The sequence below is a fragment of the Mobula hypostoma genome, chromosome 12, assembly GCF_963921235.1.
Source record: "Mobula hypostoma chromosome 12, sMobHyp1.1, whole genome shotgun sequence".
NCBI classification, from domain to species: domain Eukaryota; kingdom Metazoa; phylum Chordata; class Chondrichthyes; order Myliobatiformes; family Myliobatidae; genus Mobula; species Mobula hypostoma.
This window is the reverse complement of record NC_086108.1, coordinates 13,175,576-13,190,527: the sequence shown is the minus strand read 5'-3', so window position 1 is coordinate 13,190,527 and position 14,952 is coordinate 13,175,576. Positions and strand designations below refer to the sequence as shown.

Here is a 14,952-nt window from a genome sequence, read left to right as displayed (position 1 = left end):
TCACTCCCACTTCACTTCTGGTCCACTCCACTTCCTCTTGATTTTACTCTTTTCTAGGCCCATTTGGAGATCGGGATGAGGAGCAGGTTTTTATTCAGAAGGTTGTCCCAGACACCAATCAGCTCTTCGTGCGTTTGTCCTCAACTGGTAGGAGGTGAGTCCTGGATTGGCCAGTCATCCAGATTCAAGGTGTCTGGCTTTGTTTTGACTGTGTGCCTGTCCCCCACCCCACAGCATTTGGCATGACATATAAAACTTTGACAAGCTTCTATAGTTGTGTAGTGGAGAGTGTATTGACTGGTTGCATCACGGTCTGGTATGGAAACACCAAAGCCTTTGATTGGAAAATCCTACAAAAAGGTAGTGGATTTGACCCAGTACATCACAAGTAAACCCCTCCCAACCACTGAGCATATCTACATGAAACACTGTCGTAGGAAAGCAGCATCCATCATCAGAAACCCACCACACAGACTATGCTCTTTTCTCACTGCTGCCATCAGGTGGAAGGTACAAGAACCTCAAGGCTCTCACCACCAGGTTAAAGAACAGTTACTACCCCTCAACTATAAGGCTCTTGAACAAAAGGGGTAACCACACTCACATCCCCATCCATTGAGATGTTTCCCAAACCAATGATCTCACGCTAAGGACCCTGTATCTCATTATCTCATGTTCTCATTATTTATTGCTATTTATTTATCTTTGTATTTGCACGTTTTGTTGTCTTCTGCACTCTGGTTGATCTTTCATTGATCCTGTTATAGTTACTATTCTATAGATTATGCTGGAGGAAAGTGAATCTCGGGGTTGTATATGGTGACACACGTACTTTGAACTTCCTGAAACCTTCAGAAGTTTTGAAGTTGAATGAGAGGTGCTTAGATTTGGAATCTCCCAGGAAAGGCAGCTAATGATAGAAGGATTATATTTGGAGATGTGTTAGGGGGTGCTGAGAAGGTGAAAGGATAGGAAGCTTGTGAGAGAAGGAGCTGATATAGGCTGGAGGATGATTACAAAATGGAACTTGATGTGACAGGTACAAAAGAAACTGCGTTTTGGATGATTTGTGCGAGTTTGAATGAGTCGGGCCACCCAGCAGGATATTGAAATAGCCGAATCTGGAGATGAAGCGAGGTGTAAGCGTGGGTTTTAGTGACGATTGAGCTGAGGCAGAGTGGCACCGCACTTCAGGGGAGCTGATGGTAACAGGAGTTGGTGGGTTTGTGGATGATACGAAGATAAGTGAAAGGGCAGGTGGTGCTGAGGAAGGCCACAGAGGACTTGGATTAGGGGAATGGGCAAACAAATGGCAGATGGAATAGAGTTGGGAAGTGTAGTTTATGGTCATGCACTTTGGTAGAAGGATTGGAGAGAGAATTCAAAAATATGAGGTGCAAAGGTACTTGGGAGTCATTGTGCAGGATTTCCTCAAGGTTAATTTGCAGGTTGAGTCAGTGGTGGTGAAGGCAAATGCAATGTTAGCATTCATTTTGAGAAGATTAGAATATAAAAGCAAGGATCTAATGCTGAGGCTTTATGAGTCACTGGTGAGGCATCACTTGGAGAACTGTGAGCAGTTTTGGGCTCCTTATTTAAGAAAAGCAACACTCACAACACGCTGGAGGAACTCAGCAGGTCGGGCAGCATCCGTGGAAACGATCAGTCAACGTTTCGGGCCGGAACCCTTTGTCAGGACTGAAAAGGGAAGGGGCAGAGGCCCTATAAAGAAGGTGGGGGGAGCGTGGGGAGGAGAAGGCTGGTAGGTTCCAGGTGAAAAACCAGTAAGGGGAAAGATAAAGGGATGGGGGAGGGGGAGCAGGGAGGTGACAGGCAGGAAAGGTGAAGGAGGAACCTTTCTTCACTTTTCCTGCCTATCACCTCCCTGCTTCCCCTCCCCATACTGGTTTTTCACCTGGAACCTACCAGCCTTCTCCTTCCCACCCTCCCCGCACCTCTGCCCCTTCCCTCTTCAGTCCTGACGAAGGGTTCCGGCCCGAAACGTTGATTGATCGTTTCCATGGATGCTGCCCGACCTGCTGAGTTCCTCCAGCGTGTTGTGAGTGTCGTTTTGACCTCAGCACCTGCAGATTACTTTGCGTTTATTTAAGAAAAGGCTTGCTAACATTGAAGAGGGTTTAAAGGAGGTTCACAAAAATGATTCCAGGATTGAGAGACTTATCGCATGAGGAGCATTTGATGGTTCTGGGCTGATACTCACTGGAATTCAGAAAAATTAGTTGACGATCTCATTGAAACCTATCGAATGTTGAAGTACCTCAAAAGAGTGGATGTGGAGAGGATGCTTCATTTCTTATAGTGGGGGAGTCTCAGACCAGAGGACACAACCTCAGATAGAGGCACATCTATTTAAAACAGAGATGAGGAGGAATTTCTTCAGCCAGAGGGCAATGAATTTCTGGAATTTGTTTCCACAAATGGCTGTGGAGGCCAAGTCATTGAATGTACTTAAGGTGGAGATTGCTGGATTCGTGATTAGTCAGGGTGTGATGGGTTAGGGGAGAAAGCAGGAGATTGGGGCTGAGAGGGAAATGGATCAACCATGGAGAAATGGTGGAGCAGACTCAATGGGCTGAATAGCCTAATTTTGCTCCAGTGTCTTGTGATCCCAGTTTGATTGTGGGATGGTGGGATCATTGAAGCGTTGGATGTGTGAGGAATACTAGTGTTTGAGTGGATGAGTGACACCACCAATTGTTTTGGGTTAGATGAGAGAGATCCATTGCGTTTTGCTCTTGGTGTTGGCAAAAGAGCAGCTGACATTGGTCCAGGGCCTAGGACCTGGGTTCTGAAATGGTGCTGGATCTGGAGTTCAATTCATCTGACTGTCCTATTTTCCTTCTGTCATGTCATATTTCCATTGCCTCAACAGAGGGGAAGTGTCTGTCCTCCACTGAGCAACTTGCTGCATTCTGCCCCCAACTATAGACTCATCTTTACCATAGACCAGGGATTTGCGACCTGGGGTCCATGGACCCCTTGCTTCATGGTATTGGTCCATGGCACTAAACCCCTGTAAAACAGAAGACACTGGAAACACTTGGGTCAGACAGAATCTGTAGAAGCAGTTAACATTGCTGTTGGAGAATTCTTCATCAGAACAGACAATAAGGCTGATGGGTCTGTTTATTTTCTGATCCTTGGGGATCTTAGTCATAGGGTAATAGTCATGGAGAAGTACAGCACAGAAACAGGCCCTTCAGCCCATCTAGTCCAAGATGAAACCTTTGAAACTGCTTACTCCCATCGACCTGCACCACGACCATGGCCCTCCATATCCCTATTATCCGTGTACCTTTCCAAACTTCCCTTAAACGTTGAAATCAAGGTCGCGTGCACCACTTGCACTGGCAGCTCGTTCCACACTCTCACCGCTCTCTTGTGAAGAAGTTTCCCCTCATGTTCCTCTTAAACTTTTCACCTTTCACCTTTAACCCATGATGCCTGGCTGCAGTCCCACCCAATCCCAGTGGAAAAAGCTTGCTTGCATTTGCCCTAATTATACCCCTCATAACTTTGTATACCTCTATCAAATCTCCTGTCAATCTTCTACACTCCAAGGGATATAGTCCTGACTTACTCAATCTTTCCTTTTCATTCAGGTTCTCTAGTCCTGGCAAACATCCTTGTAAATGTTCTCTGTACTCTTTCAACCTTATTTACATCTTCCCTGTAGGTAGGTGACCAAAACTGCACACCAAATTAGTCCTCACCAATATCTTGTACAACTTCAACATAACATCCCATCTCCTGTACACAATAAATTGATGTATGAAGGCCAATCTGCCAAAAGCTTTCTTTACAACCCTATCTACCTGGGACTCTACTTTCAACAAATTGAGTACCTGTGTTTCCAGATCCCTTTGTTCTACCACACTCCTCAGTTCATTCTGTAAGACCTACCCTGGTTGGTCCTACTGAAGTGCAAAACATCGCACTTGTCTGCATTAAATTCCTTCTGCCATTTCTCAGCCCATTTTTCCAGCTGATGCAGATCCCTCTGCAAACCATGATAGCTTTCCTCACCGTTCACTAAACCCCCCCCCCCCCCCAGTCTTGGTGTCATCTACAAATTTGTTGATCCAGTTAACCACATTATCATCCAGATCATTGATATATGGATAGCAAACGACAAAGGGCCCAGCACTGTTCTCTGTGGCACACCACTAGTCACAGGCCTCTAGGGGTTAAGTACGTTCATTTGCCCAATCATTAAAATGTTCCCAAAACCAATTATCTCACTTTAAGGACCCTTTATCTCATTATCTCGGTTCTCGTGATTTATTGCTATTTATTTATATTTGTATTTGCACAGTTTGTTGTCTTCTGCACTCTGGTTGATCTTTCATTGCACCCACTCTAGTTACTATTCTATAGATTTGTTGAGTATCCCCACAAGAAAATAACTCTCAGGTTGACATAAATGTACTTTGATAGTAAATTTGACTTTGAACTTTGAAGTGTTGACTTTTTCAGTCCACTAAGTAGAGTACCAGATATAATTTCAACTATTGTATTGTAATTTGGCCCCAGCCTATCAGAGAAATTCCTTTCATTTTACCCATATCTTTCCTCGTCCAGTCTCTAACTTAAAACAAACTTATTTCCTCTCTTTCTCTTTCCCAATTTTAAGACCATAAGATATAGGAGCAGAATTAGGCCATTTGGCCCATCGAGTCTGCTCTGCCATTTCATCATTGCTGATCCATTTCCCTCTCAGCCCCAATCTCCTGTCTACTCCCAGTAACCTTTCATGCCCTGACTAATCAAGAATCTATCAATCTCTGCCTTAAATATACCCAATGACTTGGCCTTACATCCTCATGTGGCAACGAATTCCACAGATTCACCACTCTGTGTCTAAAGAAATTCCTCATCACATCCGTAGTATATGGACGTCCATTTATTTGAATGCTGTGTCCTCTCTGTTTACTGTTCTCTCCACACAGATGCTGGTTTCTTGTCAGTTATTTCCACCATTTTGTTTTTATGTTTGATTTTACTGAAAATGGGTATGGGCACAATTTTGGCGAACGTGTTTGTGGAATTGCAGCCTTTCTGACAAACAGAGAGGGATTCGGAAAGTCCTGGGGAGATTCGTGGGGAAAAAAATCCTTGCAATGTCATTCAATGGACAAGCCTTATACTTTCCCAACTTCCCACAGGGTCTGTGAGATCCGTTCAGTGGATGGACTTGGCATCACAGCTTTCACTGTCCACGAATGTGAGGGTTCGAGCCGCATCAGCTCACGGACCAGACGATACCTGTTCACGGGGCACTCCAATGGCAGCATTCAGATGTGGGACCTCACAACTGCAATAGAGGCCGTCGGCAAAGCAGCAAGTGCAGGTAAAGTGGCTCTCGGGAGGAGGAAGGGGGGTAAACGGGCAAAGCGGTTTGGTTTAAAGACCCTGGTTGCACACCTCTCCTCGCCTCACTCCCTGTGCTGCCTGAACTCGCCACCTCTTTCTTGTGTCCCCTCTTACTTTCTCAGTCCTGTTGTGCCCAGTCATCACGGTAGTGGCTGAGGTTGCACTGGTGCGGTGTGCCTTCTGTGCAGTACCATACAACACTAGGGTTGCAATGGTGTGACATGCATTTGTTCAGAGACATATGACACTGGGGTTGCATTGGTGTGACATGCATTTGTTCAGAGACATATGACACTGGGGTTGCATTGGTGTGGTGTGCCTTCTGTGCAGAGATGTATGACACTGGGTTTACAGTGTTAGTGTTGGCAGGATGTGCATGGGAGAACATTAAACTCTGAATTATTTCCCAACGCAGAGTCCGGGGGCCCCACGCAACAGGAGCTCCTGGAGCAACTTGAACAGTGTGACTTGACGCTGGCCCGAACTCCTGATGTCAGCCCTGCGCAGTCGGTCACCCAGCCCTCTACCCTCCACCTGTCGTCATCCAGGTAATTGGTCTAAACCTAAGTTCTAATCTGACACCAACTGTGCATGAATTGGTAGAGCTGATCTTCAGTAGTCACTTCAAAATGCTACTTCTGAAACTGTGAAAGATTACATGATCTGTTGTGAATGTAGAAGGTAAAATTAATTTTTTGGATCGTGGAAAAACTGACGATGTGATCGATTGTCCGAGGCTACAGTGGGATACAGATCAGCTAAAAATTTGAGAATCTGAATCAGGTTTAACATATCACCTCCAAACCTGGCAACGTCCTTATAAATTTTCTCCGTGCTGTGTTTATTTTTTTTCCAGAACAAAGGAGGCTTTATAATATATAAAATTATTTTAGGCATAGATGGGGTAGACAGTCCAAATGTTTTTCCCATGGTTAGGATATCAACAGCAAAGGTGAGGGGTAGGAAATTTATCTTTGGAATAAGTTTTTTTACACAGAGCATGGTTGAAAACTGAAACATCTTGCCAGAGGAGGTGGTGCAGGCAGAAGCAATCATTACATTGAAGAGGTCTTTAGACGAGCACTTGAATAGGCAAAGTATATGTGGACTTAGTGTACGCAAACATGATGTGCATAGATAGACCATAAATCATACGAGCAGAATTAGGCCTGTTGACCCATGGAGGCTGCTCTGCCATTTCATCATGGCTGATCCATTTTCCCTCTCAGCCCCAATCTCCTGCCAGAGCGTGGTGAGTGCGTGGAATGGGCTGCCGGCGATGGTAGTGGAGGTGGATACAATAGAGTCTTTTAAGAGACTCCTGGATAGGTACATGGAGCTTAGAAAAATAGAGGACTATGGGCAACCTTAGGTAATTTCTAAAGTAAGTACATGTTGGGCACAGCATTGTGGGCTGAAGGGCCTGTATTGTGGCTGTAGGTTTTCTATGTTTCTATAACAAAATATGTAAATAAGGTTGAAAGAATACAGAGAAAAATTTACAAGAATGTTGCCAGATCTGGAGGACCCGAGATATAAGGAAAGACCTTAAATAGGTTAGGACCTCAGTGGTTGGTAAGTTGATGGAGAAGATCCTGAGAGGCAGGATTTATGAGCATTTGGAAAGGTATAATGCGATTAGGAATAGTCAGAATGTCTTTGTCAAGGGCAGGTCGTGCCTTACGAGCCTGATCGAATTTTTTGAGGATGTGGCCAAACACATTGATGAAGGTAGAGCCATAGATGTAGTGTATATGGATTTTAGCAAGGCATTTGATAAGGTACCCTATGCAAGGCTTATTGAGAAAGTAAGGAGAGTGGGATCCAAGGGGACAGTGCTTTGTGGATCCAGAACTGGCTTGCCCACAGAAGGCAAAGAGTGGTTGTAGATGGGTCATATTCTGCATGGAGGTTGGTCACCAGTGGAGGGCCTCAGGGATCTGTTCTGGGACCCTTCCTCTTCGTGATTTTTATAAGTGACCTGGATGAGGAAGTGGAGGGATGGGTTAGTAAGTTTGCTGATGACGCAAAGATTGGAGGTGTTGTGGATAGTGTGGAGGGCTGTCAGAGATTACAGCGGGATATTGATAGGATGCAAAACTGGGCTGAGAAGTGGCAGATGGAGTTCAACCGAGATAAGTGTGAAGTGGTTCATTTTGGTAGGTCAAATATGGTGGCAGAATATAGTATTAATGGTAAAACACTTAGCAGTGTGGAGGATCAGAGGGACTTTGGGGTCCGAGACCATAGGATGCTCAAAGCAGCTGTGCAGGTTGACTCTGTGGTTAAGAAGGCGTACGGTGTATTGGCCTTCATCAATCATGGAATTGAATTTAGGAGCCGAGAGGTAATGTTGCAGCTATATAGGACCATGGTCAGACCCCACTTGGAGTACTGTGCTCAGTTCTGGTCGCCTCACTACAGGAAGGATAGAAAGGGTGCAGAGGAGATTTACAAGGATGTTACCTGGATTGGGGAGCATGCCTTATGAGAATAGGTTGAGTGAACTCAGCCTTCTCTCCTTGGAGCGACGGAGGATGAGAGGTGACCTGATAGAGGTGTATGAGATGATGAGAGACATTGATCGTGTGGGTAGTCAGAGGCTTTTTCCCAGGGCTGAAATGGTTGCCACAAGAGGACACAGGTTTAAGGTGCTGGGGAGTAGGTACAGAGGAGATGACAGGGGTAAGTTTTTTTACTCAGAGTGGTGAGTGCGGTGAATGGGCTGCTGGCAACGGTGGTGGAGGCGGATATGATAGGGATGAGAGACTTTCGGATAGGTACATGGAGCTTAGAAAACTAGAGGGCTATAGGTAAGCCTAGTAATTTCTATGGCAGGGACATGTTCAGCACAACTTTGTGGGTTGAAGGGCCTGTGTTGTGCTGTAAGTTTTCTATGTTTCTATGTTTCATTCCTTGGAATGTAGAATGAGAGGTGATTTGATAACGATATACAGAATTATGAGGGGTATAGATAGGGTAAATGTAAATGGGCTTTTTCTGCTGAGGTTGGGTGTGGCTACAACCAGATCATGGGTTAACAGTGAAAGGTGAAAAGTTGAAAGGGAACATGAGAGTGGTGAGAGTGTGGAACGAGCTGCCAGTGCAAATGATGCATGCAAGCTCAATTTCAACTTTTAAGAGAAGTTTGGATAGGTACGTGGATGGTAAGGGTATGGAGGGCTATGGTCCTGACGCATGTTGATGAGATACTGGTATGGTTGGGGCAAAGGGCCCATTTCTGTACCCTACCACTCTGAGTCTTTATAAGCTGCTTTTAAGGATAGCAAATTCACAAGGAAAGTGCAAAGGAGATGATGAAAACCATTGGATTGGTCTAGACCTGATGCTGGTTGGGATGCCTGTTCCTTTGAGCCGTGGAAGGCCACAACCCTGACACAGATGGACAGTCATACAGGACAATACATTGGACAATAAACCAACTGACACAGCCTTAGAGATAGAACATAGAACAGTTCGTTCGGCCTCAAAGTTGTATTGATCCGGCTAAAAAGTAAGTCTAAAAACCCCCAAAAACTAATCCCTCCTTACTACATCATGTCCATATCCCTCCATCTTCCTCATATTCATGTGTCCATCTAAATGTCTCTTAAATGCCTCTAATATATTTGCCTCTACCACTGTACAACGCAGTGCATTCCAGGCATCCACCACTCTCTGAGTAAAAAAAACTTTCCCCTCACATCCCCTTTGACCCTACTCCCTCTCACCTTCAATGTATGCACTCTGGTATTAGCCATTTCATCCCTGGAGAAAAAAAGAAACTCCCACAATCTTACAAATCTCCAGTCGGTCTTCCCTCAGCCTCTTCCACTCCAAAGAGAACAACCCAAGCTTGCACGTGTTATCTTGTGATAGCACTCGCCCCCTAAGCCAGGCAGCATCCTGGTAAACCTCTCTGCACCCTCTCCAACGCCTCAACATCCTTCCTATAGTGGGGCGACCATTATTGTTTGCAATATTCCAGACGTGGCCTAACCAGAGTTTATAAAGTTGCCTTGGCTTGACCTGAAGAGAGCTGATTTATTCTGAAGGAGCCACTGTTGCAGCACAGGTGACCTTGTGACTCCACCATGTTTTGTTGAATTTCAGCCAACGTTAGTGAGACTGTTTGCTGGTCGTGTTTTGTGCTCGCTTGATGTTTTCATGACAGATGAAGGCTTTTCCTGCAGATTATTTTTCCTTTTTTCTCTCTTGAAACAGCCAATTTCTGACGTCCGATGGGTTCCGGGAGAGGCTGCTGCGGAGTGGGACAGGAGGACCGCGAGTGGATAGTCCCAGCCTGACCAGACAGCGCGAGGGATCTCCCAGTTTGAATAGCCTGCAGTCGTCCATTGCTACTCGAACGTCACTGGAGAAAAGTGACCTCGTTAGCTCGGGAAATGCTCAAATGCTGAAACCTGTTGGTGAAGCGAGGCTACGGCGTTTTCAGCACCAGGCAGACAATTTGACCACATCTGAGGGTGAGAGCAAGTTGGGGCAGAGGGGCAGCTTTGTGGAGCGTTGCCAGGAGTTGGCACGTTCCAACGAATTTAGTGCTGTGGATCTGCGCCGGCTCAGCTGTGAGTCGGACAGAAGAACTTCGGTGATAAATAGAACCCTGTCTGAATCCAACTCAATACCGGGATCAAGACCCATGCAAGCCAGTCCCGCCGGACAGGAAGCCCAGCCAGTAGCAAATTCCCTCAGCTCACCTGCCGAATTACCAGCTGCCTCGAGACCCAGAATGAATGAGACTTCATTCTAACGCTGACTGCCTCGCAACATTTCATGTGAATCCAGACCGCCAGACTTTTCCAGCTGGGAGTTCCAAGGAAGGGTGTGGAAAGATTTTTGGGTTGGGTGATTTGAAGCAGGTACTGACCCCTGACCTTTGGATGAGTTGTTACTGATCTCCAAGTGTTTCTCTTTCAAATTGGAGATGAAATGAGCTGCAGGTCCGCATAAAATTCCAGTTGAACTGGCTGCCACGTGAGGGTGCTGCAGATCCACGGAAAATTCCAGTTGAACTGGCTCCTGCATCAGGGAGCTGCAGATCCACGGAAAATTCTGGTTGAACTGGCTCCCACATCAGGGAGCTGCAGATCCACAGAAAATAACTGCTGAACTGGCCCCACATCAGAGAGCTGTATGTCCATAGAAAATTCTGGTTGAATTCGCTCCCATGTCAGGGAACTGCGGGTACATAGAAAATTCTAGTTGAACGTGTCCTCACATCGGAGATCTATGGGTCTGGGGAAGTCCAGCTGAACAGGCCCCCACATCAGGGCTCTATGGGTCTGGGAGAGTCTGGTTAAACTGGCCCCCACATCAGGGATCTGTGGATCTGGGGAAGTCCAACTGAACTCGCCCCCACATCAGGAATCTGTGGGTCTGGGAGAGTGCGGATAAACTGGCCCCCACGTCAGTGATCTGTGGATCAAAGGAAGTCCAACTGAACTGGCCCCCAGATCGGGGATGTGTGGGTCTGGGGAAGTCCAACCGAACTGGCCCCCAGATCAGGGCTCTGCGGGTCTGGGAGAGTCCGGATGAACTGGCCTCCACATCAGGGATTTGTGGGTCTGGGGAAGTCCAACTGAACCGGCCCCCAGATCGGGGATGTGTGGGTTTGGGAGAGGCCGGATGAATTGGCCCCTACATCAGTGATCTGAGGATCCATGGAAAACTCCAGCTGGTTCTGGACCTGCTTGCAGTGACTTTGTGAGAGTCTGTGTTGCCAGTAATTTATATGGCTGAGAACTCCATCTGCTTTTGGTTAAAGTTCACATGAATCCAGGTCCAGAGTGCAACATGAGTTGCTTCATTTCTGTGTTACAATTTCTGGAGTAAACTCCACCTGCTTTTAATGTTACATTTCCATTTACATGTTGGTTCCTCAAGGATTAAAAGATAAGAATCGAGGTCCAACCCAAAGGTGCAACCCATGCATTGCTTCATTTCTGTGATGTGGTTCCTAGTGCTGATGTTCTTCGGTTTACTTCTTCTGTTACAAATGTTGATGCACATCTGGTGATGGCGATCTCTGTTACACTGGATCACATTTTATCTTGCTAACTTCGAATGTATATGCACTCTCCCTCCCCTCCTCTCTTGTGTAAAGTCCCGTGGACTCGGCTTGTTAGTACTGAATCAAAATTTGGTTTAATATGCCAGCATATGTCATGAAATGTGCTGTTTTTGCAGCAGCAGTGCAATGCAATACATCATGAGAGAAACTGTGAATTGTGAGCAGGGTATGTCCTGAGTGATGGGGGTCCTTGATGGATGCTGCCTTTTTGAGGCATTGCTCCTGGAAGATGTCCTGGATGCTGCGGAGGCTAGTGCCCATGATGGAACAGACTAAGTTTACAACTCTCTGTAGCTTCTTTTGATCTTGTGAAGTGCCCCCCCCCACCCCACCACGCCCATACAAGACTGTGATGTAGCCACTTTGAATGCTCTGCACGGTACACCTGTAGAAATTTGTCAGTGTATACGGTGTCATACCAAATCTCCTAAAACTCCTCATGAAATAAAGCTGTGCTTTCTTTGTAGCTGCATCAATATATTTGGTCCAGGATAGGTCCGCAGAGATTTGATACCCAGGAACTTCAAATTGATTGCTCTTTCCACTTCTGACCCCCCTGAGGCCTGATGTGTGTTGCAACTCATTGCTGAATACCACTGATACACCTCGCTCCTGCATGCCTTCTTGCCGTCTCATCACCATCTGAAATTCTGCCAACAATATTGGCATATGGTATGGATAGGGGGAAAAAAAAGTAGTTGGCAGAAAAAAACGCCTCATTTGTTTTGTGTTACTTTTTAAATGTAGCATATCTTCATTCTAGATTTAAGGCGAAACATCCCTTCCACCTTCACCCTAATTGAGAACCTTCAGGATCTTCAGTCATTATTTCCTACTCTTCTACTCTGGTCGCCCCACTATAGGAAGGATGTTGAGGCTTTTCAAAGGGTGAAGAAGAGGTTTACCAGGATGCTGCCTGGTTAGAAGGCAGTATAAGCTTGGGTTGTTCTTTCTAGAGCAGCAGAAGCTGGGGGAAGAGCTGATAGGTTATCAGATTACGAGAGGCATAGATAGAGTAGACAGGGAGTATTTTTTCCAACGATAGAAATGCAAGAAATTCAATGCAAGAAGTATCGTAGGAAAAGCGGATGAGCTCAGGGCATGAGTCAGCACCTGGAATTATGATATTGTGGCCATTAGTGAGACTTGGCTGCTGGAGGGGCAGAACTGGCAGCTCAGTATTCTGAGTTTCCATTGTTTCAGATGCGACAGAACAGGAGGGATTCAAGGTGGTGTTACTAGTCAGGGAAAATGTCACAGCAGTGTTCTGTCTGGACAGACTGGAGAACTCGACTAGTGATGCATTATGGGTGGAACTGAGAAATAAGAAAGGTATGACCATGTTACTGGGGCTATATTACAGACTGCCCATACCGAGCTTCCTCAACCATCTGAGGTGAAGGAGGTGCTATTGTGCCTTTTTCACCACACAGCTGGTGTGTACAGACCACGTGAGGTCCTCAGAGATGTGGATGCCGAGGAACTTAAAGCTGTTTACCCTCTCAACCCCAGGTCCACTGATGTCGATAGAGGTTAGCCCGCCTCCATTCCTCCTGTAATCCACAACTAGCTCCTTTGTTTTTACGACATTGAGGGAGAAGTTGTTTTCTTGACACCATTGCGTCAGAGAGATGATGTCTTCCCTGTAGGTCTCCTCGTTATTGTTTGAGATAAGGCCAATGTAGTGTCTTCGGCAAATTTAATTAGCAGATTAGAGCTATGGGTGGCGACACAGTCATGGGTATATAGGGAGTAAAGGAGGGGACTCAGTACACAGCTCTGAGGGGCTCCTGTTCTGAGAGTCAGAGGGGTGGAGGGAGCGCACTCTTACCACCTGCTGGCGATCTGGCAGGAAGTCCAGGATCCAGCTGTACAAGGCAAGGTCAAGGCCGAGGTTCTTGTAGAGTCTGGATGGAACTATTGTGTTGAATGCTGCACTGTAGTCCAAGAACAGAATTCTCACTTAAGCATCCTTCTTCTGCAAATGTGTAAGGACAGTATATAGAGCAGTGGCTATTGTGTCGTCTGTCGATCGGTTGTATTGGTAGGCAAATTGTAGAACATCCAGTTTACGTGGTAGCAAGCTGCAGATGTAATCCTTGACCAGCCTCTCAATGCATTTGCTTATTTTTGAGATGAGTGTGACAGGATGCCAGTCGTTCAGGCATGTTGCCTTGGTCTTTTTTGGTACAGGGACAATGGTGGATAACTTGAAGCAGGAGGGCACTCTACACTGGAAGAGGGAGAGATTAAAAACTGTCAGTAAACACACCTGCCAGTTGTGCTGTGCACATCCTGAGTACTCGTCCGGTCCCGCAGCCTTGCGACTGTCCACTCGTTGGAAACACCTGCGTGCTTCAGCCTCAGAGATGACCAGGTTGCAGGTTGTAGCGGTGGCTTTCCTCGGAGGCTCAGAGTTAGCGACATTGAACCGAGCATAAGAGTGATTGAGCTCAGCTGGGAGAGAGGCCGCAATGTTAGCGGCACCACAATGTTTGGGAGTAATTCAAATAGAGGTTGTTACATACAGGGATCATTAATGGTTTGTGAAGTTCTTGTAGAATCAACAAGGTGATTGATAATGATTTGCTTGATGAAATAAATCTCTAGGATTAGTTGGCAGTGGATTCCGAATCAGCAATTTTTTTTGTAAAACCATAAATGTCAATTAAGACACTGTGAAGTGTGTTCTTCAAGTTGGAATCAGATCAACATGAGGTAAGGGGCATCACACTAATTTGGTAATATCTTACCCATAAGTAGCATCCTTGAACCAAAGTCTTGGTGGCCTAATAAATTGATATAAGACAGTGCACACCTGTTATAAGGCAAAAAGAGACAATCCCTTACACACTTCCAATGGTAATCAGTACAGATGGTACTGACCATGATAATTCAAGTTAACTGGAGGCATAGGATTCTATGGAAAAAAAATACCTGAGTGATAAGCCTTAGTTATCAAATCCCTGTGATGAGTACAGTCCCCATATGAACTATCAACAACAATCAATTCCATTTTCCTCTTTTTGCTGATTGGCACAGTCGTAATCATTTAAGGTGCAATTGTTAAATTGAAAAAAAAATCAGGGTGATACTGTGGCTATCAATAATCCACCTGCGATGGATGAAGATGGACCCTGGACTGGAGAACAGAAGGAATAAGAGGGAGGTTGGCTTGGAAATGGGATATAAATCCTTACCAAACCCTGGAAAAGCACATTAATCCAGAATCGCAGAGTGACCCTAGGATCAACTATGGCAAGGAGAGCAGCTCAGGCTGAAACTCAGAGATAATGACCAGACACAGGTTGGACTAAAACTGGGTATGTTGAGTTGTTCTCCAATTTTGGCAATTTACTTGCAAACATTTTGTTACCATGCGAGGAGACATCATCAATGCACTGCTGATTGTCCACAAACTGATGATGCATGGTGACATAAATTGACGAGATCAGTAACTCAACTCAACC

At 45.7% G+C, this 14,952-nt stretch overlaps 1 protein-coding gene across 1 annotated transcript in view; it reads left to right on the top strand.

Moving 5' to 3' along the window:
- The window catches only part of LOC134354614 (SH3KBP1-binding protein 1-like), a 59,322-nt gene extending 45,224 nt beyond the window's left edge, over window positions 1–14,098 (top strand). The window contains exons 15-18 of the mRNA XM_063063621.1: window positions 58–154; window positions 5,187–5,371; window positions 5,810–5,942; window positions 9,619–14,098. Of these exons, the coding sequence (XP_062919691.1) occupies window positions 58–154; window positions 5,187–5,371; window positions 5,810–5,942; window positions 9,619–10,162 (959 nt within the window). The 3' untranslated portion in view covers window positions 10,163–14,098. The remainder of the gene's footprint in view (window positions 1–57; window positions 155–5,186; window positions 5,372–5,809; window positions 5,943–9,618) is intronic.
- Window positions 14,099–14,952: the final 854 nt, after the last annotated feature.